Source organism: Oryx dammah, unplaced genomic scaffold (genome assembly GCF_014754425.2).
Source record: "Oryx dammah isolate SB20612 unplaced genomic scaffold, SCBI_Odam_1.1 HiC_scaffold_8, whole genome shotgun sequence".
NCBI classification, from domain to species: domain Eukaryota; kingdom Metazoa; phylum Chordata; class Mammalia; order Artiodactyla; family Bovidae; genus Oryx; species Oryx dammah.
This window is the reverse complement of record NW_024070192.1, coordinates 40,831,611-40,859,467: the sequence shown is the minus strand read 5'-3', so window position 1 is coordinate 40,859,467 and position 27,857 is coordinate 40,831,611. Positions and strand designations below refer to the sequence as shown.

At 38.0% G+C, this 27,857-nt stretch overlaps 2 protein-coding genes and 1 long non-coding RNA gene across 6 annotated transcripts in view; 2 read left to right on the top strand and 1 right to left on the bottom strand.

The window, feature by feature from the left end:
- EFCAB5 (EF-hand calcium binding domain 5) overlaps positions 1-3,448 on the top strand; it is an 85,432-nt gene extending 81,984 nt beyond the window's left edge. The window contains exon 21 of the mRNA XM_040243848.1: positions 2,235-3,448. Coding sequence (XP_040099782.1) covers positions 2,235-2,425 — 191 coding nt within the window. The 3' untranslated portion in view covers positions 2,426-3,448. The remainder of the gene's footprint in view (positions 1-2,234) is intronic.
- LOC120866260 overlaps positions 1-10,777 on the bottom strand; it is a 43,972-nt gene extending 33,195 nt beyond the window's left edge. The window contains exon 1 of the long non-coding RNA XR_005721623.1: positions 10,667-10,777. This is a non-coding gene — a long non-coding RNA (uncharacterized LOC120866260). The remainder of the gene's footprint in view (positions 1-10,666) is intronic.
- Positions 10,778-10,823: 46 nt separating this feature from the next.
- NSRP1 (nuclear speckle splicing regulatory protein 1) overlaps positions 10,824-27,857 on the top strand; it is a 41,842-nt gene continuing 24,808 nt past the window's right edge. Inside the window, exons 1-3 of one of the 4 annotated variants that reach the window (XM_040243830.1) lie at positions 10,858-10,894; positions 11,292-11,358; positions 12,066-12,162. Coding sequence is in view for 2 of the 4 variants with exons in the window: in XM_040243827.1 (XP_040099761.1) it covers positions 10,875-10,894; positions 12,066-12,162 (117 nt within the window). In the remaining 2 variants the exon portion in view is untranslated. Of the gene's footprint in view, positions 10,895-11,291; positions 11,359-12,065; positions 12,163-25,220; positions 25,263-27,857 lie in introns of those variants that run through there. The other 3 variants (XM_040243827.1, XM_040243831.1, XM_040243829.1) reach the window with 3 other exon arrangements.

Here is a 27,857-nt window from a genome sequence, read left to right as displayed (position 1 = left end):
CTCTGTCCATGGAATTTTCCACACAAGAATACTGGAGGGGTTACCATTTCCTACTCCAGAGGATCTTCCCTACCCAGGGACCGAACCCATGTCTCTTGCATCTCCAAAATTGGCGGGTGGATTCTTTACCACTACATCACCTGGGAAGCCCTCTTATTTGACTATAAATATCATGTAATGGTTTGATTCAAGTCAAATCAATAAACATTTATTGGGTTAGGAACTATATTAGCCACTAGAAGTAACCAAAAAGTTAAACATAGACCTGAGGGTAGAAGGGACCTGAAAGAATGAAGATATTTTTTTGAGCAACTACTCTTTGACAGGTTTTTGCATGTCTTTCTTCTTTAATCCCCATAACAATTCTGAGGTATCTGTTCTGTGGAAGAAGAAACAGGCTCAAGGCAATTAAGTGACTTTTCAAGGTCACAAAACTAGTTGGAGTAGAGCCAAGATTAGAACCCAGATCTGTTTAACTTCAAGTACTTTTTCTTTCCATTGGACCATTCTATTTGAATAGTCATTGACTGACTGACTCCTGAGAAAAAGTAATTAAAAAAAAATTATTTATCCTTTGTTGTCCTGGGCTTCCTTGCTGCGCGTGGGCATTCTCTCCTTGTGGTGAGTGGGGAATGCTCTTTGCTGAGGTGCACAGACTTCTCACTGCAGTGATTTCTTTTGTTGCGGAGCACATGGGCTTCAGGAGTTGTCGCTCCTGGACTTCAGCTGCTCCATGGCACGTGGAATCTCCCTGGACCAGGGATGGAAACCATGTCCCTTGCATGGTAGGTGGACTTCTCCACTGTACCACTAGGGAAGTTCCAAAAGAAATTTTTAAAAAATAGTTTGCAGTTTAACAAATGAAATATTTTGGTGTGCAGTGATTATAGCTTTAAAAATAATTTTTAATTAGGAAATATTTCAAACATAGAGACTAATACCTGTGTAGTCATTACAGAGCTATAGTCTTAATATGTTTTTGAGCCAGACTTTTTTTAAAGAAAGAAAACATTACAGGAATAGTTGAGAATTTCTATGTTCCTCCCATATCTCATTCTCTTCTTCTCCTCCCTAGAGCTAATACTATTATGAATTTGGTGTTTATCAGTTTCATGCATGATTTCTACTTTTACTACATGCCCATGAATCCATAAACAATATATTATTATTTGCAGGTTTTAAAATTGTTTTTAACTGTATCCAAAAGAACATATTATTATACAGCTTACTTTTTGTTCTCAACAGTATGTTTTTAAAAACATAGTTACTGCTGAGTCTTAGTTGTGGCATGTGGGATCTAGTTCCTTGACCAGGGATGGAACTCAAGCCCCTGGCATTGGGAGCTAGGAGTCTTAGCCACTGGACCACCAGGGAAGTTCCCTCAACAATATGTTTTTGAAATATCCACAATGACATATGTAGCTCAGCTTTAGTTCTTTGTTAAATGCTGCATGCTGCTGCTAAGTCGCTTCAGTCGTGTCTGACTCTGTGCGACTCCATAGAGGGCAGCCCACCAGGCTCCCCCTGCCCCTGGAATTCTCCAGGCAAGAACACTGGAGTGGGTTGCCATTTCCTTCTCCAAGGCATGAAACTGAAAAGTGAAAGTGAAGTCACTCAGTCGTGTCTGACTCGTAGCGACCCCATGGACCCATTTAGGAGCATCTAAATACATAAACAAATATTAACAGACCTAAAAAATATATAGCAACATAATAATAGTAGAAAAATTTAATACCCTATTTTCATCAATGGATAGATCATCCAGATAATCAATAGGGAAACATCAGCCTTAAATAAAACATTAGACTAAATTTACTTAGCAGACATATACTAAATATTCTAACCAAATGCAGCAGAATTCACATTCTACTAAAGAGCACATAAAACATTCTCCAGGATAAGTCATTAAACAGGTCTTAAATTTGGTCATATTGAATATTTTAAATGTTGCATAGGGTTCCATTATAAGGCTTTCCTGGTGGCTCAGATGGTAAAGAACTCACTTGGAATGCAGGAGACCCAGGTTTGAGCCCTGGGTTGAGATCCATTATAATGAATATACCAAAATTAATTTATCCATTTTCCTATAGTTAGATAAACAAGATTCTGCTATGGTTTTGACTCAAAATATATCTAATGAACTTTTGTCATAATTTTTCTTATATCTTAGTATTAAAATATATTTTAGTAATAAAAGTACAAAACTAACACTTTTTTTTTTTTTTTTGGTACAGATCATTCTCGAATTGAAGTATGGAAATTTGGTAATTCTGCCATCGAATACTTATACCACTGGGCACACATCTGTTTAGCTCTCATAAAGCTAAACAAAACAATAAGTAGTGCTATTTCAGCCCCATTGCCATCCAAGACTGACTCCTATGTGTATGCAAAAATGCCAGGGGGAAGCTTGCCAGGGAAATGATAATGGAATTGCTACTGTATTTAGGGTATTTTTGTCATGTTCAGTTTTGCTTGTTAACTATAAAAATATTTTCAGTTGGAAAGGAGTGCCACATAGACATAGTTTTCTCCTAGACCTTTACCTCAGCACTTTCTAAAACCAAAAGTGCCTCCGAGGGAGAAATTTGATCTAAGAAAATTTCCAGTTAAGGTAGCCATAACCAAATGTATGTTATAGAATATATTTTAAAGTTTCTTTTTAGTTTTAGCATTTTATCAGCTGTGGGCCTACTGTGGTTGGTTAAGTGAGTTATTGTAATTCTTTTCAGGTACAAAGTAAAGAACAGACAAGTATTTAGGGGGAAAATGGCAGTTTTTACATCAAAAGAGCACAGTTTTTACATCAAAAAATATAATAAAGATTTTAAGAAATGGACTGGGAATTGTTTTTCTAATTTTTCAAAGGCTTTTATGAGCACCACATCCTCTCTGCTCCCATCTCCACTCCCTCACCCCCACTTACCCTAACAACTTTAAAAGTTATTTCAATAAATAGAAATTATGGGGAAATGTTTGCCTATGACTCATGGGAAAAGAAACTTTTTTTTTCATAACAAAATATTCATGAGTTCAAGAACTGCAGAATTTATATTTATTTAAATCTTGTTATTACAGCAAACTTTACTGCCCTGTTGTGAGATTTCATCTTTGCAGTAAGATATCTGATGACAGAGTCCATTTTTAATAAAATTTTGGGAAATTAAACTTCATTTTCTTTATTTGGTTGACAAAATGTAATGCGTTCCAAACATCTTATAATTTGAGACTGGAGGTCCCTTTTTAACCTCCGGTGATAAGATGGCAGTGTTATTTACCAGCCCTCATCTCTTGGCTGGTCCCATGCCCAGTTTTAACCTGTAAGCCTGTTTCATATTTGGAAGTGAGCTTTTCAGGGCATTTGCTGCAACATTTCTAGAAACAATGTTCTTGAAGATATTAAACTGATAGCCACACACTCTGATGGCTTCAGAACAAGCTTTTAAAGGGTCCACTGTGAATACAAATAGCATTTTAGGCAGCAAGGAGGGAAAATTTTTTCAGACTGTGACCTGTTGATCCATCGTGATGGGTATTAGGTTATTAATAACTAAATGGCATGCAGCTTAATGATAACAAATATCACACATCTGCATGACATTTTAACTTGAAGTATTTTCACATCCTAGCTCATCTGATCCTCCCCAACCTGCAGGGTTGGCAGACTCAATATGATTATCCCCATTTCATAAAGGAGGAAATAAGCTCAAAGAGTGAGTTAGCTAGCTAGGTTACAATCAGTAAGGGGCACCCACGTGTCCTGTTGGGCTTCCCTGGTGGCTCAGAGGGTGAAGCATTTGCCCTCAATGCAGGAAAGCTGGGTTTGATCCCTGGGTCGGGAAGATCCCCTGGAGAAGGAAATGGCAACCCACTCCAGTATTCTTGCCTGGAAAATGCCATGGACAGAGGAGTCTGGTAGGCTACAGTCCATGGAATCGAAAAGAGTCGCATAGGACTGAGCAACTTCACGTGTTGATTTCTGTTTTATTGCTCTTGGTAGTACACTAGATATTTCATCAACACTTTCCAAACTTCACTAGGCTAACAATTGTGCTATCATTTTTTTGGGAATGACTTTATTTATTTTTAATCTATTTATTTGTTTGCTTGCCCCAGGTCTTAGTTTTGGCATGTGGGATCTTGAGTTGCGACATGTGAACTCTTACTTGTAGCACATGAGATCTAGTTCCCTGACCAAGGATTGAACCTGGGCCCCCTGTACTGGGAGTGTGGAGTCTTAGCCACTGGACAACCAGGCAAGTTCCTGGAAACTACTTTAACATTAAGCAACCAACAAGGCGGATTGCTTGAATTTATTTAACTATCATTCAAGTAAAATCCTATCCCTTGACACCTGATACTTATTTTTTTAGTGAAGAGGATGTTATTTGTACTTGACTAAAATTTAGATGTTGATTTATGGTTAAATCTGTTTATTTGACTCAATAGATTTATTGATTTACTTGTATTTACATATACTTCAGAAGCTCAGACTTGATTAACTGGTTATTTTTTTAGATTTCTCTACAGCTTATAGGTAACAATGACACTGCATACTGAAGACCTTCCATATCACTTTCTTTTATATTAATAATTACAGCTTTTCATGGTCCAGGAACAAAATAAATGTTTCAAGACAATGATATTGGAATTCAATTGGAAGCTCCTATTGGCCCTTTTAACAGCTTTATTGAAATATAACACATATACTATACAATTCACATACTTAAAGTGTATAACTAAATGGTTTTTAGTATATTCACATAATTGTGGAACTATTCACAACAATTTCAGATTTTCATCACCCCCATAAAAAACTCCATACATTTAGCAATACTCCCCATTCTTCTCACTCCAGTCTTAGGAAACTACAAATCTTGTTTTTTCTATGGGTTTGTCTATTCTGGATATTTTATATAAAAAGAATTATATGTGGTCTCTTGAGACTGACTTCCCATTCCTTCCTAATCTATATGTGATCGAGCAACCAGTAGCCCTTAACTTCTACAGACATTCTCAATTACTGACTCAGAAGACCCTTTGCAGGTAATTTAGGGACTTTTCATTCCTCTTCTGTAAGGTTTTTATGCAATGCCACTCCACTGAACCTCACCCTGTGCGCGTGCTAAGTCTCTTTAATGGTGTCTGACTGTGTACCCTATGAACCATAGCCTTCCGGGCTCCTCTGTCCATGGAATTCTCCAGGCAAGAATACTGGAGTGCGTTGCCCACCTCCAGATCTTCCTGACCCAGGGATCGAACCCATGGCTCTTATGTCTCCTGCATTAGGCAGGCAGGTGTCTTTACCACTAGCGGCACCTGGGAAGCCCTAACCCCACCCTACATCATCCTTAACTCTGTGTTCCTGCTCTCTCCCACATGATCTTATTATAAAGACCTCAACAGACAAGCTCAATTAATTAAATATTGCCTATTTCTTTCTCCTGTAAGGTATTGTAATTCCCCTTGGGGGGTGTTCCATCTCCTAGTCATTACCCTATTTTACCTTTGCTCAGCCTACTGCCTGAGCTTAAACTGTCCTGCCTGCAAATCATAACTGGTGAAACACTCGAGGTGGCCAAGTTTTGTTCCATATGACCCTGATTCTGTAGCCACAGCTGTTTGAATTGGGGTTGACCACTTGCCAAAGGGAGACCAATTTGTGAAATAGTCTAATATAAAAAGCACCCAAACCATTGACAAACCAAACTGGGAAATAGCAATAGAGTAGCGTCTAGAAGGGTATTTTTTAGAGAAGCCAAAAATGTCACAACAGGCCTTAAACAAATTGAAGCATGCTGCCATCCAGACACCACAAGTTAGCTGAACATGTAGGCTGAGAAAACAGTACAGTTGACTCTTGAGCAACCCAGGAGTTAGGGGTGGACCACCCAATGTACAGTCAAAAATGCCCGTACAACTTTGGTCAGCCTTCTGCCTCTGGGGATTCAACAAACCATGGATCTATAGTTATCTAGCACGTGTTTATTGAAAAAAAAAAATCCATATGTGAGTAGAGCCAAGAAGTTCAAACCTGTTGTTCTAGAGTCAACTGTAGTCAGTTAGGGAAGAGTGGGCACAAAAGGAAGCAGAGAATGAAAGAGTAGGGATAAGTAATACTAGTGTCAATGGCACCCCACTCCAGTCCTCTTGCTGGAAAATCCCATGGACGGAGGAGCCTGGTAGGCTGCAGTCCATGGGGTGGCTAAGAGTCAGACACGACTGAGCGACTTTACTTTCACTTTTCACTTTCATGCATTGGAGAAGGCAATGGCAACCCACTCCAGTGTTCTTGCTTGGAGAATCCCAGGGACGGGGGAGCCTGGTGGGCTGCTGTCTATGGGGTCGCACAGAGTCGGACACGACTGAAGCAACTTAGCAGCAGCAGTGTCAAAAAGTTAAATCAAGATCCTTAAGTTTGGGTGCTGAGGGTCCTACAGTGGTCTCGCATCCAAGTCTAGTTGACTGTTCTGTGCTTGAAATCTTATCTTTGCAAGTCTAAGACAGAATTCTCTGTTGTGTAACAGAAGTATGGGAGTGATGATGCTGCCTTTTACTGGCTTACTCTGCTTCTGTCATTACAACTTCTCCCATTAAAGATCCCAAATACAGGTTCAAAATATTAGAAGACTTCTTCAAGTCTCAGATCCACTGTAGCAACTACCAGCCTTGCTGCAAACCAGGTCAAGTAATTGAAGAACTCAAACTGTCTGCAACACTGAGAAATCAGCCCTCTAGCTTTGGGAAAATCTCACAACTGCTTCATTACAACAGCCTGTAGGCAATAGGAGAATACAGAATCCAACATTCCAATTTAGAAGTTCGAATTATATAGGATATTGAGCCTATAATTTTGTGTAACTAATTCTCCACTCATTCTCTTTAAGAAGCAGATAGCCCAGGCGGGGGGTGGGGGGAGGCTTTATTATTTACCCTTTACTGATTCTTTTTAAGCAAAGTAACACATGCTCATAGTTTAAAGAATCCTGTCATACAAGGTCTGTCAAAACCAGAGCATTTCCCAGCTCCACCTTACCCCTATTTTCCTTGCTTCTGAGTCAACTATTTTCAATTCTTTTAGCTCAAGAGTTAATAAACAGTACAAGCTAGATCTAGCCAGTTGCCTGTCATTACAGTTTTATTGGAAAAGTCATGCCCAAACTGTCTGTGACTTCTCTCATACCCCTGGGCAAAGTTGGGTGGCTGCCAGAGACCTCTGAGCCATAAAATCTAAAGATTTACTATTTGACCTTTTGCACAAAAAGTTTGCACCTCCATGTTGCAATATAACATGCCATGTGGCTTTTTTTTTTTCCTCTGAATTAGGCAGTACTTATTAATGTCCCAGAACGCAATAGAGATTTAGCTTCTTCCTCAGCGTGTGCATCCCCCCACATACACACTTCCTACTTCATTCTTCCCAACTACCTTGTAATTTAATCAGAATAGCTGCTTATTCAGTGTTTGCATTATCATGATCATGTATGCTTATTTAGGATGTAGCCGTGTAGTAAGTTATTTTTCTTTTCATGTTGACACATTTATTATATAAAGGATATGATATAAAGTATACATGTAAACAACCAGATAGAGATATATAGGTGAGGTCAGGAAGGGTATTTCTGTCCTCAAGTTGGGGTGCACCATCCTCATGGCAGATGGCTATTTTCACCAACCCAGCAGCTCTCAGAATTCCATATATTGGGTTTTCTTAATGGAAACTTCATTATGTAGGCAAGAACAATCATTAATTTGGTTTAAAAGCCCTCTCCCCTTCCCTGAGGATAGGATGGGAAAGAAAATTCCAAGCTTCTAATTATGGTGTGGTTTCTCTGGTGATAAGTTCCCATCTGATGCTATCCAGGGTTACCTCATTGAAACCAAAACCCTATCACCCAGAGAACCAGGGACCAGGGTCAAAGATCAAATATCAAAACAGAAGTTGCTCTTCGTGCTTTTATTACTCAGGAAATCACAAGGGTGTTAGGATATCTGTACCAGGAATCAGGGGCAGAAAGCAATATATGTTTCTATATATTTTTTTTTCATTTTTATTTTTGGCTGCACTGGGTCTTCATTGCTATACATGGGCTTTCTCTAGTTGCATGGTGAGTGGGGGCTACTCTTTAGTTACAGTGCATGGGTTTCTCATCACAGTGGCTTCTCTTGCTGTGGAGCAAGGCTCTAGGGCCCTGGGGCTTCCGCAATTGCAGTGTGTATGCTCAGTAGTTGTGGCGTTTGCTTAGCTGCCCCGTGGCATGTAGGATCTTCCCAGACCAGGGGTTGAACCTGTGTACCCTACGCTGACAGGTGGATTCTCAACCACTGGACCACCAGAGAAGTCCATATATGTGTGTGCATATATATCCTTTTATTACACTGTGCCCCAAGATTTCATATCTGGCTTCTGTCTGGCCTTACCCTAATCACTTTGAGGGGGGAAAAAAAGACATTCAACACATTCCTGTATGCAAAGTTATACAGTTCCTATAACAGTATGTTTCAGCATTAATTCATTTAAAAGAGTGGATCTTAAAGTGTGGTTTGTGGACTCCCGCAGGTCCCTAAAACACTTCTGGGATTTCCCAGGTCAAAGCTATATTTCTAACAATGCTAGGAAATTATTTGCCTTTCTTCACTCTCATCCTCAGAACAGTGTGCAAGAGAACTTTTCAGAGGCTTCTTGATATCTGATGATGTCATTGTTCTGACAGTTAATAGAACATGTGTGGATTCTTTTAACTTTTTTCTTCCAGTTTTATTGATACAATTAATATACAGCACTGTGTAAGTTTATAGTGTTTAGCATATTAATTTGACATATACATTATGAAAAGATTACAGTAAATTTAGTGAACATCCATCATCTCATAAATACAGAATAAAAACTATTTTTCCTTATGACGAGAACTCTTAGGATTTACTCTGTTAACAACTTTCATATACAGCAAGTCAATTATATTAATCATATTTACATTACATCCAAATACTTATTATCTGGAACTCTGTACCCTTTGACCATCTTGTAAAAAAAATAATTATACTACACAAAGATACAAAGATCTACACAAAGATACAAAGACACAAGAAATGGTAAGCGTGTGTAATAACATATTTTTCTTATTAAAAAAATATTTTTAAAGGGTAATTGTTTAAAGAAAAATAATTTATTGTGCATTTACAACATTGTTAGAAGTAAAACTCGTGACAAAATATAGCACAAAGTTTCAGAGAGGGAAATTGGAAGTATACTTTTTTAAAGTTTTTGAGTGGTACATTGTTGCTTGAAGATAGATTGTGATAAAGATGTATACTAGAAACCTTAAAGCAAAACCTTGCCAAAAAAAAAAAGGCCAAGTATGGCCAATAAGCCAACAAAGAAGTTGAATCATAAAAATCTTAAGCTAAGTCGTAAAAATTTATTGATTAATCCAAAGTCAAGGGGAAGGTGGCAGAAGAGGGTACAAAGAACAGACAGGAAAAAGAAAAAACAAACTGCAACTACACTAATACTTGCGTTAATGAAAACGTTCTAAATACCAACTTAAAAGGAAGAAATTGCCATACTAGACAAAAAGCAACACCCAGCAATATGCTAGCAACAAGAGATCCACTTTATATTAAAAGTCATGTATTATATAAAAAGACACAAATTGACTAAAATAGGTTAAAAGGATGGGAAAACATATACTATGCTAAAAACCAATGCTGGTTATAAATACTAATATTAGATTAAGTAGATAAAAAAGAAAAAAAGAGGATCATTTCTTAATGGTATAGGGGTCAATATAAAAGGACACAACAACTCTAAATGTTTAAATAGGTGGTAGGGAAAGTTAGTCGCTCAGTCACGTTTGACTCTGCTACTTCGAGGATGTAGCCCGCCAGGCTCCTCTGTCCATGGAATTCTCCAAGCAAGAATACCGGAGTGGGTAGCCATTCCCTTCTCCAAGGGATATTCCCCACCCAGAGATTGAAACTGGGTCTCCAGCATTGCAGGCAGATTCTTTACCATTTGACCCACCAGGGAAGCCCAAGTATCTAATAACAAAACTTCAAAATGCACAACTACACTTGGAGGTTTAAACGTCCTTCTGTCGGCAGTTTACAGGATCTCTTCAACTGCTGTACAATTAGTTTGGCATGGGCCGAGAAAGAGTGGGTTCACAAGTGAAATGTGACTAAAATTTTTTAAATATCAAGTATGATTTTACTTTCTGTACCCAGTGGCACTATCGTATTGTTATTCATCACTACTGTCCAATAGTAATATATTTAGCGTATGGATTTTCATCTTCTGTCAAGTTACCCTAAGCCAGGAATGGGTGCGTGCTTAGTCATGTCCGACCCTTTGCGATCCCCTGGACTGTAGCCCACCAGGCTGCTCTGTCCATGGAATTTTCCAGGCCAAGAATACTGGAGTGGGTTGCCATTTCCTCCTCCAGGGAATCTTTCCCACCCAGGGATACTTACACTCAAAAAAAAAAAACTGCCTAGGGCAGTTTTCAAACCTGAGTATCAGGATTATCTGGTGGACTTGTTAAAATTCAGATTTCTGGGCCCATGACGGAACAGGGCCAAAATTTTCAATTTCTAACAAACTGCCGGGGGATGCCAATTCCCGGGACCACACTGTTGGCCTAAAATTTTGTTATTCCTTTCTTACCACTGATTTCGAGGCAATCCGTCGGTTTTCAAACAATTCCCAAGGCTAAGGACTCCACTCCCAGCAAGGGGAAAGTAACCCAAAGTCAAACCCAGCGGCTAGGCGAGCTCTAGGCCGCCCGAAGCCCCGCGAGAATTCGCGTGATGACGCAAGCGTCTGCATCAGCGTTACGTCGGCGTCGGCCACGTTCAGCGGAGACGGGAGCAAGATGGCGATTCCGGGCAGGCAGTGAGTGATCCGGGAGTTAGGGTCAGACTGGGGAGTGAGATACCACGGCGACTGTAGCTTTGGCCGAGGAGTAGAAGTGCGCTGGAATTGAAGGGGCTGTGTCGTCAGGGATAGAGGCGGGGAAAGCGAGAAATCCCGAGGAACATATATTCCCATCCCCCCACACATTTTGCAGGATGGAAGCCCGAAGTTTGAGGGAGAAACTTGTGAGGAAATAAAGGAAGTTAGGCTGAGGGGCAGAGAGCGAGACTTTTCTATTTTCCAAAAGCTCGGTCTGAGGCCCCTCAGTCTTGCTTCCTACCCCGCGCTTGAGTTTCTCCCCGGTTGGATGCTTTCAGGGGAAATGAGAAGAGAGACATTTCCTGGCTTTCTTAGAGGGCCTTGTTCTCCTTGGCAGCTCAAGTTCTGATTCCCGCCCTCCCTTCTCGGTTTAGGAATGTTGTGCTGAGAAGCCACAAAAAAGGGTAGGCACATAGGGAATTGGGGTATACCTTGCCGTAAAAGAGAAATGTTACATGTTTTTGGAAGCTTTACCTTAGATGTATAATCCTCAGTTGTGATGCGGCTTCCCGTTATATCTGCATCTTAAAGGCCCAAACGTGAGAAGAAACCAATTGAGTTGGGTCTGATGGGATGGTTCTTTCAGGTGCTCCAAGACAAAGCACGTGAGCTTTATAAAGTGTACTGGTAATTTGCCCCATAGCTACTTGGGTTTCTCAGTTAATGTAATCTTTAAAAAATGTTAATGGATGACATTAATCTTTATTTAATAACTTATTTAAAATGATATATACCCAGTAAGGGGAGGGGGGATGTTTTCTTGACTCTTGTTAGGCCACAAGGATAATTTAGAGTCTCTTTCTTTTTAGTGGACCTCAACTGAGCTTTCCACTAACTTTTTTTTTTTTAACTTTCCTATCGTTTCACTATCTAAAACTTCCAAGCTCTTCATTCACTTCTCTTCTTTAACCTAGAATAATAGTTTAAAAATCTTCAGTGCATTTTGAAGCTTTTAGATCGTTGAAAATCAGAACCAGGGTTGTGTGAAGATCATAAGCTCTGTGACATGTTTTGATTTGGTAGCTTCATCCGGAAGAGGTAGTGGATGTATTACTGTTTTAACATTTAGGTATAATGGTGTAATTTCTATTTCAAAACAAAAAATATGCAGGTATGGGCTTATTTTGCCAAAGAAGGCACAGCAGTTGCACCCTGTTTTGCAAAAACCTTCAGTGTTTGGGAATGATTCTGATGATGATGATGATGAGGTAAGGGAAACTTTTTCTACTGCATTGTTGGAATTGTTTTTGTTTTTAAATTGAACTTGTGAATTTGATATCTTTGTTTGCTTCAAATGTTTTGTTAGTACAGTGTTTCTGTAGCATAATTTACAGAAGTAGCAAAGGAATATTTAAAGAAAACTCCATTGGTGGTTTTTTTTTTTGCTAAGTGATACATGGATAATCCAAGAGATTTTCTTTCAACAGCTGTGAACTTCAGCTATTTTTAAGCAGTTAGACAAAAGTAATTTCATACAACTAATACTGATACAACAAAATTGTTAGTGTAAAGATCCTAGGAAATAAGCTATTGAGATGTCACTAATTTCCTAGAAATTTTTATCAGCAAAATAGTTTCTTGTGAGGTGACTTTTGTAGTTATTCAATATCTGCTAAATGTAATTACTCAGTGTAGTTATGGTAGTGTATAAAGTTAGCATTGATAATACTACAATAATGACATCTAATATGAACATTCTATGTTTTAGCAGCCAAAACAGTGTTTTTCTATGAAGCCCACAGTTCTTAACAAGCATATCAAAATAAGTGCACCCTTCCAAATGTCAAATTTGAAATTAATAGATTTTAAGTGTGTAAAATATGAAATTCATGGTTGATGACTTTTGACAAATACATATGCCTCAAAGTGAAAGTGTTAGTTGCTCAGTCATGTCCAACTCTTTACAACCTCATGGATTGTAGCCTACCAGCCTCCTCTGTCCATGGAGTTCTCCAGACAAGATTACTGGAGTGAGTTGCCATTCCTTTCTCCAGGGAATCTTCCTGACTCAGGGGCTGAACCCAGATTTCCTTCATTGCAGGTGGATTCTTTACCATCTGAGCCACCAGTCAAGACGTAAAACATTTCACTCTTCCCTGAAAGTTCTTTCATACCTCTTTGCAGTTAATTACTTTCCCATACTCTGCCCCAGACAACTATTTCATTGTGGTTTTGATTTGCATTTTGGTGATGACCTATGATTTTGGCCATTTATGTATCATCTTTAGAAAAAGGTCTGTTGGCATAATCTGCCTAGTTTTTTTTTTTTGCCTAGCTTTTAATTGGGTTATTTGTCACTTTGCTATGAGTTGTAAGATTCCTTTGTATGTTCTAGGTACAGATCACTTGGTGGTGATGATGGTTTAGTTGCTAAGTCATGTCCGACTCTTGTGACCCCATGGACTGTAGCCTGCCAGGCCCCTCTGTCCATAGGATTCTCCAGGCAAGAATAAGTTATTAGATGTAACTTGTAAATATTTTCTCCCATTCTGTGGATTGTCCTTTTACTTTCTTGACAATGTCCTTTGAAGTACAAAAGTTCAATTTTAAGGAAGTCCAGTATATTTTTTTTCCTTCAGTTGTTACTGCTTTGGTGTCATTACCTAAGAAACCATTGCTTAATCCAAGGTCAAGGTTTATGCATATGCTTTTGTCTAAGAATTGTGTAGTTCTTCAAATTACATCTGTGGTTCATTTTGAGTTAAATTTTGTGTTTGATATGAGATAAGGGGTTTCGTTTCATTCTTTGCATGTGGAAGGATATCCAGTTGTCTCAACACCATTTGTTGAAGGCTCTTCCCCACTGAATTGACAGTACCCTTGTGGTTTGTTTTAATGTACGTTCAGTCAGTTCAGTAGCTCAGTGGTGTCTGACTCTTTGTGACCCCATGGACTGCAGCATGCCATGCTTCCCTTGTCCATCACCAACTCCCAGAGCTCGCTCAAACTCATGTCCACCGAGTCAGTGATGCCATCCAACCATCTCACCCTCTGTCGTCCACTTTTCCTCCTGCTTTCAATCTTTCCCAGCATCGGTCTTTTCCAGTGAGTCAGTTCTTAACATCAGGTGGCCAAAGTACTGGAGCTTCAGCATTATTGCTTCCAATGAATATTCAGGACTGATTTCCTTTAGCACTGGCTGGTTTCATCTCCTTGCAGTCCAAGGTACTCTAAAGAGTCTTTTCCAACACCACATTTCAAAAGCATCAATTCTTTGGTGCTCAGCTTTCTTTATGGTCCAACTCTCGCATCCCTGCGTGACTACTGGAAAAGCCATAGCTTTGACTAGAGGGACCTTTGTCGGTAATGTCTCTCCTTTTTAGTATGTTGTCTAGGCATTTAAAAATATATATTTTAAAGTTCTCCTCTTTCACTTTCATCAAGAGACTCTTCAGTACTTCAGTTTGTGCCATAAGGGTGGTGTCATCTGCATATCTGAGGTTATTGATATTTCTCCTGGCAGTCTTGATTCCAGCTTGTGCTTCATCCAGCCCAGCATTTCTCATGATGTACTCTGCCTATAAGTTAAATAAGCAGTGTGACAGTATACAGCCTTGACATACTCCTTTCCCAATTTGGAAGTAGTCCATTGTTCCGTGTCTGGTTCTAACTGTTGCTTCTTGACCTGCATACAGATTTCTCAGGAGGCAGGTAAGGTGGTTTGATATTCACATCTCTTTAAGAATTTCCCTCAGTTTGTTGTGATCCACACAGTCAAAGGCATTGGCGTAGTCAATAATGTCAAAAAAATTTAATGTACAAGTAATTTCAAAAATCGCTATGGACACAACAGAAAAATATGACACGCTTATCTTGAAGTTTCACATAAATTATCCTGGGATACCCATGTAATACAAAGCAGCATTGCTCCAATTTGAGAAGGATGGGTTTGTGATCTAGAAAGTTTACTCGTATGATTACTGTTTCTTTTCCACTGTGAGATGAGCCTAGTGGTGGTAGCTGGACAGTGGGTACTGTTTAGTCAACAGAAAGGCCTAGAGCCATTTTTTTCTTCCTTTTTGTCCCCCTTCCTTTTACATAGAGGGACTTTAATGCAGAGAATTGGTTACATGGGTAATTGAAGACTTGAGAAGCTACAAAAGATGGTGAAGCAACACAGTTTGTTGTTTAGTCGCTAACCTGTGGCTGACTTTTTTTCATCCCCCTGGACTGTAGCCCGCCAGCCTCCTCTGGCCATGAGATTTCCCAGGCAAGATCTTGGAGTGAGTTGCCATTTCCTTCTACAAGGGATCTTTCCCCACCCAGGGATTGAATCTGTGTCTCCTGCATTGGTAGGTGGATTCTTGACCACTGAGCCACCTGGGAAGCCCAACCCAAAGATTAGCAGTAGTAAAAAGCAAGAAGTGATAAATGGAGAGATTCAAGTAGGAGTTGGGTTCTGGAGGCCAGGGGCTAGGATTACTTGGTGGGAACTGAACTTTTCTAAAAGGAGTTGAAGCCACAGGGAAGATTCAGTCTTAGAGAGAAAAGCAGGGAAAAATACTAGTCGTATCCCATTCTTATACCCTCCAATATACTATTTTGGTATCTCTTTGATAGAGCCCAGTCAGAAGCCTATTGATGAAGGAGCTGCAGTTTAGTTCTTAATGAGCAGAGAACGTAGAATTGTTCCTTAGCATAATTTCTTTACCTATAGAAAATCAGTCTAGGGGAATTCTTCAGTGGTCCACTGGTTAGGACTTTTCTGTTTCACTGCTGAGCGCCCAGGTTTGACCCCTGCTCAGGGAACTAAGATCCCACAAGCTGTGCCATGCATCTAAAAAAATGTGATGAATTCCAGTTTATCCTCACATATTATTTAAATGTTAGTAAGCTTTGAATATAAACTCTTTTTTAAAAATTTATTTTATTGAAGTGTAGTTGATTGAGAATGTTGTGTGAATTCCTGCTGTCCAGCAGTGATTCAGTTTTACATATGTATCTATATACACATGCTTTTTCATCTTCCATTATGGTTTATCATAGGATATTGAATCCAGTTCTCTGCTGTACAGTAGGACCTTGTTTGTTTATTGTCTATATAATAGTTTGTATCTGGTAATCCCGAACTCCCTGTCCATTTCTCCCCCACTCCCCCGCCCCCTCGGCAACCACAAATCTCTTCTCTATGGCCGTGAGTCTAAAACTCTCTTCTTTAAAAATTAATCCATTTAAGCAACAATAAGGTCATTCCTATTTTGGAAAAGACAGAGAAAGATATTTTATGATTCCCCTCCTGAAGAGGGCATTTGATACACCTGATGAGCTTCCAAAGCAAATCCAACTATTCTTATTTTCACCAATTCCACAGAAGCAATTAAGAACTCAAATTTAAAATCAGACTTTTCTTTCAGTGGTCCAGCAGAGGGGGCCCTACCAAATGAAATCTGTTTTAATATGTGCTGGTATCCAGAATTAGTTTAAAAATGGGAGAAAGTAGTAATCTAGCACTTTAAATTATTTCTAAATAGTCCCTCTTTTTTAAATTAGCAGAACTAAATAGACAGTTATCGTTTTGTTCAAATGCAGAGGAGATGAACAGTTTTTACCCTATAGAAGTAAGGTTTATGTATGTGTGCTCAGGTGCTCAGTCACATCCGACTCTTTGCAACGCCATGAACTGTAGCCCGCCAGGCTCCTCTCCATGGGATTTCCCAGGCAAGAATACTGGAGTTGGTTGGCTTTTCCTTCTTCAGGGGATCTTCCCGACTCAGGGATCGAACCCAGGTCTCTTGTGTCTCTGGCATTAGCAGACAGGTTCTTTACCACTGAGCCACCTGGGAAGCCCCTGTAAGTAAGGTTTATAGTGAATCCAAATGCTGTTATCTGGTCATAAGTATTTGAGTAGTTTTGCTGTGGTGCTAATGTGTTTATTTTCTGTTTTTCCAAATATTCTTTATTCTAGTCCCATTGCTACCACCTTTATCACTTCTGTCATGAATTATTTTAATAGCTTTATAATTAGTTTCCTTATCACCTCTCTCTCCTCAAATTCATTTCAAATACTGTTGATAGATTGATCTGCCTCAGTTCAGTTCAGTCACTCAGTCATGTGCAACTCTTTGCGACCCCATGAACCGCAGCACGCCAGGCCTCCCTGTCCATCACCAACTCCCGGAGTTCACCCAAACCCACGTCCCTCGAGTCAGTGATGCCATCCAGCCATCTCATCCTCTGTCGCCCCCTTCTCCTCCTGCCCCCAATCCCTCCCAGCATCAGAGTTTTTTCCAATGAGTCAACTCTTCGCATGAGGTGGCCAAAGTACTGGAGTTTCAGCTTTAGCATCATTCCTTCCAAAGAACACCCAGGGCTGATCTCCTTCAGAATGGACTGGTTGGATCTCCTTGCAGTCCAGAGGACTCTCAAGAGTCTTCTCCAACACCACAGTTCAAAAGCATCAATTCTTCGGAGCTCAGCTTTCTTCACAGTCTAACTCTCACATCCATACATGACTGCTGGAAAAACCATAGCCTTGACTAGATGGACATTTGTTGGCAAAGTAATGTATCTGCTTTTGAATATGCTATCTAGGTTGGTCATAACTTTCCTTCCAAGGAGTAAGGGTCTTTTAATTTCATGGCTGCAGTCACCATCTGCAGTGATCTTGGAGCCCCCAAAAAAGTCTGACACTATTTCCACTGATCTGCCTAAAACAGTTCTAATCACTGTTACTTCCTTGCTTTTGAACCTAAATGTATTTAAAATCTAAACTTCTTATCTTGATACAGCCTTCCCTGTGCTTTGGCTTCAAAATGCTCAGTAGCGTTTTCTCCTGTGTCTCTCCATGCAGAGTACACTGTCACGTTTGTATTTTTTTACAACTCTACTTTTCTTCACACTGGAAGTGTCTCTATCATATATGTCAAATTATAGCCATCTTTTCAAACCCAGTGCAAAAGCTGCCTTCTTCAAGATTTTCCCCACTGAAAACACTCTTCCTTTTTTCTGACACTCTCTATCATTTTTAGAGCACTTAACTTTTTTATACCTTATATTGTAAGTTATTTGCATACAAGTTTTACACTGTGCAAGAGTATGAGCTCCAGGAGTTAAGATCTATCTGTGGTGACTTCAAAGAATGAGTAAAATTATTTACTCAGATGTTTTAGCTATGTTGTAAAGAGCCAGATAGTAGACAATTTAGGTTTTGCAAGCTAAGTGCTCAAATTTGCTTTCACAGTGTGAGAGTAGCCATTAGATAACATGTAAATGAATGAGCATGACTAACGTGTTCTAATAAAACTTTATTTACAAAGTGGGGGGGGGTAGCTGAAATTTAGCTGTGCTTGCTGTCCACTGATGTATACAATTATCCAAAGTACTTCTGACAACAAGTATTTCAGAAGTGTTTTAAAGTGGTTAGTGACTAAAATAGATGTTGCATGACAAGTTAAAACATGAAACTTCCTTTTAGATATTTCTGTGATAAATGCTTGCTCATTTCGCAGAATATAATGAATTTTCCTTTTAGTCTTGGCAATTGAAATACTTATTTCTAGATAATGATATTCTTGTGAGATCCAGTTTTGCAATATAACTCACATGCCATGAAGAGGTATGATTCATACCACCTGAGAATTGTTGCTGTTGGATAAAGATAAAAACTTCTGCAACTCTTTAAATAAAGTATTAATTTAAAACAGATAACTAAAGTTTATTTAATTTTTTTTTAATATTTACCAAACATGTCAGATAAATGGTGGATGATAATAATTGCACTTTGAATACTCAGAAGCCAGGTAGTCCTTTTATAGGTTAAGCTTTCATTTTCATAAGATATAAAGCAGTTATAAAAACTGTAAGAAAAACACCAAAACCCCCAGAGAAAACTGGAAAACATAAGGTATAGAAGAAATAGAAATATCTAATAAGCAATAAAAATACTTAATCTTACTATATCTAAGAAGTGTAAATAAGGGCAGCAGTAAGCTGCCTTTTAAAGAAACTAATATAGGTAATACTTTTGAAAAAGATATGGCAAAGTTTTGATGAAATGGGAAATTTAAAAATTCAAAATTTTGTTGATGTAAATCAGTGCCCCTTTCAGAAAACAATTTTGCAATTTGTATTATTCCTTTAAGGGTCAGGTATGTTTAACCCACTGTATCAGTCAGAAGGTGTGCCAGTATTTTCCTTTCTAAAATTCTCTCCTGAGGACATGGTCAGAAATTTGTATTAAAGATTTATAGATATACAGAAGTCTTTATTTTAGAGTTGTTTATGATAGTAGAAACTTAGAACCAGTCCAGCTTTCAACAGTGAAAGCATGGCTAAGTAAAGTGAGGTACAATGTCTATACAAAATTGTTATAAATAAAATGAAAGGAAAAAAGTAAATAAAGCATTTCAGAATTAACAGTAGTCTTTAGTTCATTTATGAGTGATTTATGCTTTTCTGTATTTTCCTGTTGAAAAATATTTAAGAAAAATTTATGCCGGACTTTAAGAATTTTCTGAAAGATATTTAGCTTCCAAATCATATTAAAATATGAAAGGAAATAACATTTAATCTGAGAAGGCATAATAAGAGAGAGTACTGGAACCATTTAAAAGCATGAAATAAGTAGAATATAAAATTGAATATGCGGTTGTAGAAAACTATATGCATAGATAAGTAGAAAATAAGTGAAAATTGATCTGAGGGGATTTTTTAGTGATAGTATGAGCTTTTTTCTTTTTTTCAAAATTGTGTTCATTCCACTGTTATAATTTTTGAGAACAGAAGGAAATCAGTGCTTTAAAAAAAAAAAAAAGTGACTATGGTTGAATGGGGTTCCTTGGTAGCTCAGATGGTAGAAAATCTGTCTGTAATACAGGAGACCCAGGTTCAATCCCTGGGTCAGAAAGATTCCCAGAGAAGGAATGGTAGCCCATTCCAGTATTCTTGCCTGGAGAAGACCATGGGGTTGCAAAGAGTCAGACATGAATAAATGACTAATACTTTCATAGTTGTATATTCCCAAAGTTAGAAATATTTGCAATTTACTGGATTACATGACATGTTTTCATTGCTTTCACTACTTCCTTTTTTAAAAATTGCATTGAAGTATAGTTGATTTACAATGTTGTGTTAATTTCTTCTGTCCAACAAAGTGGCTCAATTATATGGCAATCCACTCCAGTATTCTTGCTGGGAGAATCCCATGGACTGAGGAGCCTGGTAGGCTACAGTCCACGGGTTGCAAAGAGTCAGACACGACTGAGCAACTTCACTTTCACTTTTCACTTTCTATAGTTGATTTACAATGTTGTGTTAATTTCTTCTGTCCAACAAAGTGGCTCAATTATACACACACACACGTATATTCTTTTTCATACTCTTTTCCATTATATTTTGTCACAGGATACTGTTGTTTATCCATTCTATATGTTTGTCTCTACTAATTCCAAACTCACATTCCTTTCCTCCCCTCCTCCCTCTAGGCAACCACTTTTTATATCTGTGAGCCTGTTTTTGTCTTGTAGATATGTTGATTTGTATTGTATTTTAGATTCCCATATAAGTGATGTTATATGGTATTTATCTTTCTGACTTTGCCTAGTATGATAAGCTCTAGGTCCATTCATGTTGCTGCAAATGACATTATTTCATTTTCTTCCATGGGTGAGTAGTATTCCTCTGTGTGTGTGTGTGTGTGTGTGTGGGGTGTGGTGTGTGGTGTGTGGTGTGTGTGTGTGTATTCCACATCTTCCATGGGTGAGTAGTGTTCCAGTGTGTGTGTGTTCCACATCTTCTTTATCCATTCATCATTTTCTTCTATGGGTGAGTAGTATTCCTTTGTGTGTGTGTGTGCATGTGGGTGTATTCCACATCATCTTTATCCATTCATCTGTTGGTGAACATTATGGTTGTTTCTATGTCTTGCCTATTGTAAATAGTGCTGCTGTGAACATAGAGGTGCTTGTATCTTTTTGACTTGTTATTTTGTCTGAGTATGTGCAAAGGGGTGGGATTGCTGGATCATATGGCAACTCTGCTTTTAGTTTTTTGAGGAGTCTCCATACTGTTTTCCCACCAAAGGTGTGAAAAAGGTTTCCTTTTCCCTCTACAACACTTGTTACTTACAGACTTTGTAATGATGGACATTCTGGTTGGTGTGAGGTGGTACCTCGTTGTAGTTCTGATTTGCATTTCTCTAATAATTAGCACTGTTGAGCATCTTTCTGTGTGCCTACCAGCCATCTGAATGTCTTCTTTGGAGAAATATCTAAATAGATGTGGAATATATATATATATACATTCTGAAGTCTAGGAGTTATGCCTATTTGTCTTTCATCACTTTAATTCCAATATTTTAAAAACCCTTTCTTGAATAAGTAGTCTTCATAGGTCTGTTTTTCTTAATGAAAAATGAATTTATTTTAGTTGGGAGCCTGTTTGGCTTGCTGATGCTAAGAAAAAGTTAAAAATTCAATCTCTGAACATTATAATTGCATTTTTCACTGTTTATCAATCTTGAAATTTCCTATTTCTCTGGAGGTAGTCTAGTATAGTTCAAACAAAATGAGTTGTATAGACATGACAAAGCATATTATTTGTGAAAATGGCAGGAAATTGGGGTTATTTTAATGATGGCTAAGAATTTTTTTCATTTTTATCATTTGCTACTAAACTGAGTTCTGAGAAACTCATGATACTGAATATATTAATATGTAATAACAGTATAAGCAAAGACTTTAAGTAAATGTGTAATTTTGCCAAGAATTCATTTTTTAACCTGTTATCCATGAGTGAAATAGAAACATAAGGAAATGCAAGAAGAGAGCAAAGGGCAACTTTAAATGATATAATTTTGTTACGAGTGGGAGCTGCAGCAAGAGAACTCTGTTCTCCTTATTTTATCCTCCAGTAGGATAAGAGCGTTACAGAAGTGGCTAAACTAATCCAGGTTAAGAAGATGAGTGAAGTAGGAATTTTTGTTCTTTTCTAGGAAAAAAATGGTAGTATTAATCATGAATTCTCTTAGATGTAAAGTTATTTTGTGAATCTCTGGTTAAATCTATTGAGTTTTTTGCCAAATTATGTTGACACATAGCTGAGGGTTTGTTTTTTTTTCCCCCATCTTCTTTGGTCTGAAATATAATTCAGAAGCACTGTTGTATTTTTCAACTCCTGAGGTTGGTTTGGTTTGTTTCTTTGCTTTAAAGTAAATTTTTTTTTTAATTGGTATTCTCTGTTTGGTGAGACATTCTGGCCTGGAGAATTCCATGGACTATACAGTCCATGGGGTCACAAAGAGTTGGACAGGACTGAGCGACTTTCACTTTCACTTCTTCATACTTTAGTTCTTTAGACATAGTTTCCTTTAGTTCATTGAAGGCTTTTATTCTGTGCGTGAATCGTACTCTTTTTTATGTATATGTCTCATAATTTGGGGTTGAAAATTGAAAATTTAGAATAATAGAAAATGGCAGCTCTGCAATCAGAGCTGCCCCTGTTCCCAAGGTTTGTTTTTTGTTTGTTGATTGTTTTGCTGTTTTTGTTTTTTTGTTTAGTGATTGTCTGAACTAATTCTTTGAGTCTATGTTTGTCGTGTGTGGCCACCAAAGTCTGCTTGGTTACCTTAGTGGTCAACTAATGACCTGACAGACTTCCTTAAACACCTGTAACTAATAAGTCTCCAGTCTGCCGAGAGGCTTTGTGTACATGTTGTCATGTGTCTTCAGTACATAACCAGGCATTTTACAACTTTGCCTTAGCCTTCACTTTTGCTTGTACAGAGCCTCATGTCAGTCCTCAAGATCAGTCTTGAGAGTTTAGGACCTTCTCAGGTCTTTCCTGATCTTGCACAAAGGTCTGTGTATGAATGTGGTTTTCATGATCCCCAGAAACATTTTGGAGATTTCAAAGTCCCAGTGGACTTTCTGTTCTGCTTTAAGCTTTTTGCTTAACCATAACCTATTGTTTTCCCCAGCTATTAAAACTGTTACCCACTGCCTCAGGCTACCCGGATATTCAACAGTTGTCTTTGATTGTTTTTGACAGATACCTCCAGGGAAAAGGCTGTTTTACAACGGCAACTCTTGTCAAGTCAAATAAAAACAGTCTTCTGAGTGGCATCTTCCAGGGACCATCAGACAGTTCCAATAATTCTCTTGGATAGGGTTTTGAAAGAACCTCATTTGCCCTCTGTAGTGGCTGCCAGACTGCTGATTTTTCTACTATGGTTGTGGTCTCTTGTTCTTAGGCCACCATGGTACTAGGGCGGGGGTGATGGAAATAGGGTAAGTTAAAACACCACAGAGTTCTTACCAAGATTCAGCTGTTCTTGGATAAATGTTCCCTGGACTGCTGTTAAGCTGTTGGTTAATTTCCAGAGTTCTAAAAAAGCGGATTCTAACTTTTTTTGGCCAGTGTTTTTATGCTGTTTTGGAGAAGAGAATGTTTGTCAGGTCTATACTCTGCCATTTTCAGTGACATTCCAGGTTGTCTGTTAAGCCTCTCCAATACATTTTTTGCACACTTTAGGCAGTCATCTTACTTGTTTAAAAATCACTATTCATTTCCCATTGCTCTTAGAGACCAAAATGTTCATTTTTGTCCTACAAAATCATACATTGTCTTCTTGCATTCTCTTTTCCTCAGTTGTTCTTCACTCTATTGCTCTTTCCTTATTTAAAATTGCCTTCAGTCATTTAAGTGGATTTTTGTGTCACCTTCCATTTTATAGCAGGCTTCCCAGATGGCTCAGATAGTAAAGTATCTGCCTGCAGTGTTGGAGACTTGGGTTCGATTCCTGGGTTGGGAAGATCCCCTGGAGAAGGGAATGGCAACTCAAATATTCTTGTGTGGAGAATCCTATGGGCAGAGGAACCTGGTGGGCTACACAGTCCATGGGATCGCAGAGTCAAACGCCACTGAGCGACCAACACCACAGTTTCATAATAAAAAAAATCATAGAGATTTTGATTGGAATTGCATTGAATATATAGTTAGTTTAGAAGAGAATTGATATTTTAGTATTTTATTCTTTTCATGTATGAAAACGACATATTTCTTTATTCAGGTGTTCTATATATCCTTTAGTACAATTTTATCATTTTTTTCCGTAAAGGTGACATCCATCTTTTGTTAGATTTATTTGTAGGTACCTTATAGCCCTGTTATTGTATAAGGAAACTTTTTCTAATTTATTATAAAAGCTTCTGTTTTTTGTTATTGTTGATTTAATTTTACTAAATATAGTTCTAATAGTTTGCCTGATGATTCTTTCGTATTTCCTTTGTAGACAATCATATTGTCTGTAAACAAGGATAATTTTGTCTCTTTTTAGTTCTTTTACCTCATATTTCTTGTTTTGCTATGTGATTATGAGTGTTTTATTATATTGCCTGAAAACTACAATATAGAGATAAATAGAAGCAATGATAGAAACTTTGTTACATTCCTGACTTTAATGGAAATTGCTTATGAAATTTCTCAAATGTGATTTTTGCTTTAAGTTTTGGATACTATTTTTAGTTCACTAATAATTTTTATCCTAAGAGTATTAAACTTTAATTTTTTAGCATCAATGTGAATTTATATTAATGTTTTAAAGTTAAATCATTTCTTGTATTTCTGTATTTTGAAATTCCTTGGTTTTTTAATTTAATTCAGTGCACTCTAGTAGTTCTTTTACCAGTGATTTCCATTTCTGAGGTCTTTTGCATAATTTCCTTATGGAGTAGTTTTTCAACATATTCTCATGGGGCATTATTTCCTAAATTCTTAATTGTTAAGGAATGATTGATTGTCTGTTGTTTTTATCACCTAAATAACCTGAATGGTGTACTGTCTCTCTAATAACAATTTATTTCAAAACTTTGTAGACTTTAGTCATTTTCTCTGGGACTGAATTTTTTTATTAGAAAGTACAGTAGTGTAGTTATTTTATCCCACTTCCAATGAATTACTTTCTTATTGGCTTGGACAGCTGGTGACTGTTTTCTTTATATCCTTTAAGTTCTGTGTGTTTTGGTACAAATAATTTTGAATTACTTTCCCTGGAATACATTGTTACTTTTTACCTGAAATATTTAACTATTTCTTGTCATAGAATTTTATTTTCATCATGTCAGTACTTTTTCTGATCCATTTGCTTTTTATCTCTTTGAAGGATCATCTCTGTTTTCCATATCATCATGCATTCATTAGTTTATTCAAATATTTAGTGATTCCTGCTCTGTCCCAATGAAACACAGCAAAGCCACTGCCCTTTTGGAGTTTACATTCTACTGGGAAGAGAAGAGGTGATAAATGGTTAACAGATTAGTAAATTACTTGTTAGTTTAAGAAGATAATGAGGACCAAGAGAAAGTGGAGTCGGGTTAGATGAGAGAGTTAAACAGATATTAAAGAGAGTTAAACAAATATCAGTCTTTGTCTTTTTTTTGCATCAAGTATTTTAGTTACCTTTTTTCTGTCTTGTTTCTAATTTAATTGTTTTAGTGGTTGTTAATGGTCTGTTTTAGTCTTCATATTTTTTCTTAGTTCATTCTTCAGTCTCCTTTTCCATCCCTTTTTTCCTGTTACGTGACCATTAACTTTTTAAATTAATGGTCTTATTTTGAAAGAGTTTGATTGGGAAAAGCAAGAAGGAAATGGAGATAATAGAAGGGATAATGGTAGAGTTGGTGGAAATTTCCTTTTTGTTGTTGTCTTAGATGGAGATGATGTGTGCATGTGTAAAAGGAAAGAAGCTAAAGGAAAAGGGAGATTTTATGCTAAAGAATCTTAAGGTGTCAAGAAGTTAAGTAAATTGACCTGTGTCACACACAGAGTAGTTAGGTAATAGAGCTAGATTTTGACCCCAGAAGATCTGCCGGATGTGAAATGCTGGGCTGGATGAAGCAGAATCTGGAATCAAAATTGCCAGGAGAAACATCAGTAACCTCAGATATGCAGATGACACTACCCTTATGGCAGAAAGTGAAGAACAACTGAAGAGCCTCTTAAGAGGAAAGTGAAAAAGTTGACTTAAAACTCAACATTCTTAAAACTAAGATCATGGCACCCAGTTCCAACACTTCATGACAAATAGATGGGGAAACAATGGAAACAGTGAGAGACTTTGTTTTTGGGGGCTTCAGAATCACTGCAGATGGTGAGTGCAGCCATGAAATTAAAAGACGCTTCTTGGAAGAAAAGCTATGACCAATCTAGACAGCATATTAAAAAGCAGAGACATTACTTGGCTGACAAAGGTCCGTCTAGTCAAAGCTATGATTTTTTTTAGTAGTCATGTGTGGATGTGAGAGTTGGGACTATAAAGCTGAGCACCAAAGAATCAATGCTTTTGAACCGTGGTGTTGGAGACGACTCTTGAGAGTCCCTTGGACAGCAAGGAGATCAAGCCAATCAATCCTAAAGAAAATCAGTCCTGAATATTTGTTGGAAGGACTGATGCTGAAGCTCCAATACTTTGGCCACCTGATGGGAAGAACTGATGCATTGGAAAAGACCCTGATGCTGGGAAAGATTGAAGGCAGGAGGAGGAGGAGTCAACAGAGGATGAGATGGTTGGATGGCATCACCGACGTGATGGACATGAATTTGAGCAAACTCCAGGAGTTGGTGATGGACACGGAAGCATGGCATGCTGCAGTCTGTGGGGTCACAAAGAGTCAGACACAACTGAGTAACTGAACTGAGGTGATCTGCCTTATCCAAAGTCTGTGCTTTTAAAAATGATAATTACTCCTTCTGAGAGGAAGTTTGTTTGTAATGGAATTTTAAAAGTTTGAGAGATGCAACGGAAAAGGGGTTAGTTGGAAAATTGGCAGAGCTCAGAGACTTCAAGAGTCGATTTATTTACTGGTTAGAACAGGAAGACAAGTAGCTTACAGTTGAGTTGCAGTTTTTATCATGTGAAATTATACAGCTTTGCTTTCTTGTGGTTTAGGAATATATTGGGGAGATGAGTCTTAATTTTCAACAAGATGGATGTCTGTTTGTCCAATTTTTTTGAACAGTCTTCAACACTTCAAGAGGGGCATTAAGAAACTTATAAAGTGACTTTTATAACTTTTACTTACCACAGTTATTGAGTGTATTATTGACACCAAGTTTTGATGTGGCCCAGGGATTGTAAATATTCTGTATTTGGTTACCCCCATCCATATAGATGAAATCCCTCTGAAGATGTATACAGATGAAAAACTAATTTTATGAGCCTTGGACTTGTTCTTTTTACACATAAACACAAAATGTGTTTTGTGCATTTTGTTTTTATTAATAAAAGTTTTTAATAGAATGAAAATTACAGTAGTTTTTTAAAAGTATTATATGTGGCAAATGTAGGTTAAAATTCTCTTTTTTTGGTGATTTTATTTATTTATTTATTTATTTTTGGCTGTGATGGGTCTTCTTTGCTTTGTGTGGGATTCTAGTTGCAAGGAAGCAGGGTCTACTTTGGGAGTAGGGTCTGTTCTGTTGCTGTGCAGGGGCTTCTCTTTGCACTGCCTTGCTTCTCTTGTTGCATCGCACAGACTCTAGGCACATGGCCTTCATTAGTTGCAGCACATGGGCTCTGTAGTTACAGCTCACAGGCTCTCTAGGGTGTGGGCTCAGTAGTCGTAGCACATGGGCTTAGTTTGCCACAGCATGTGAGGTCTTCCTGGACCAGGGATTGAACCCATGCTGTCTGAATTGGTGCTGCGCCACCAGGGAAGTCCTTCCTCTGCTTTTAACTGTTTTGTAGAGTGAAGATTGTACCCTGTCTGTTTAGAACTTCACCAAGAGTCTACCATGTAAGAAACTCATGTCCCCGTCCACAGTGTCACTTGTAGTGTTTGAGTCACCAATTCAAGTTAGCATTTGTATCCATAGTATTAATGGTGATTACATTGATTCCACCTGGTAGAAGCATTTGACAAATTACTGTTTTCTAATGTGGTTACATGTTTACATATATTATTTTATA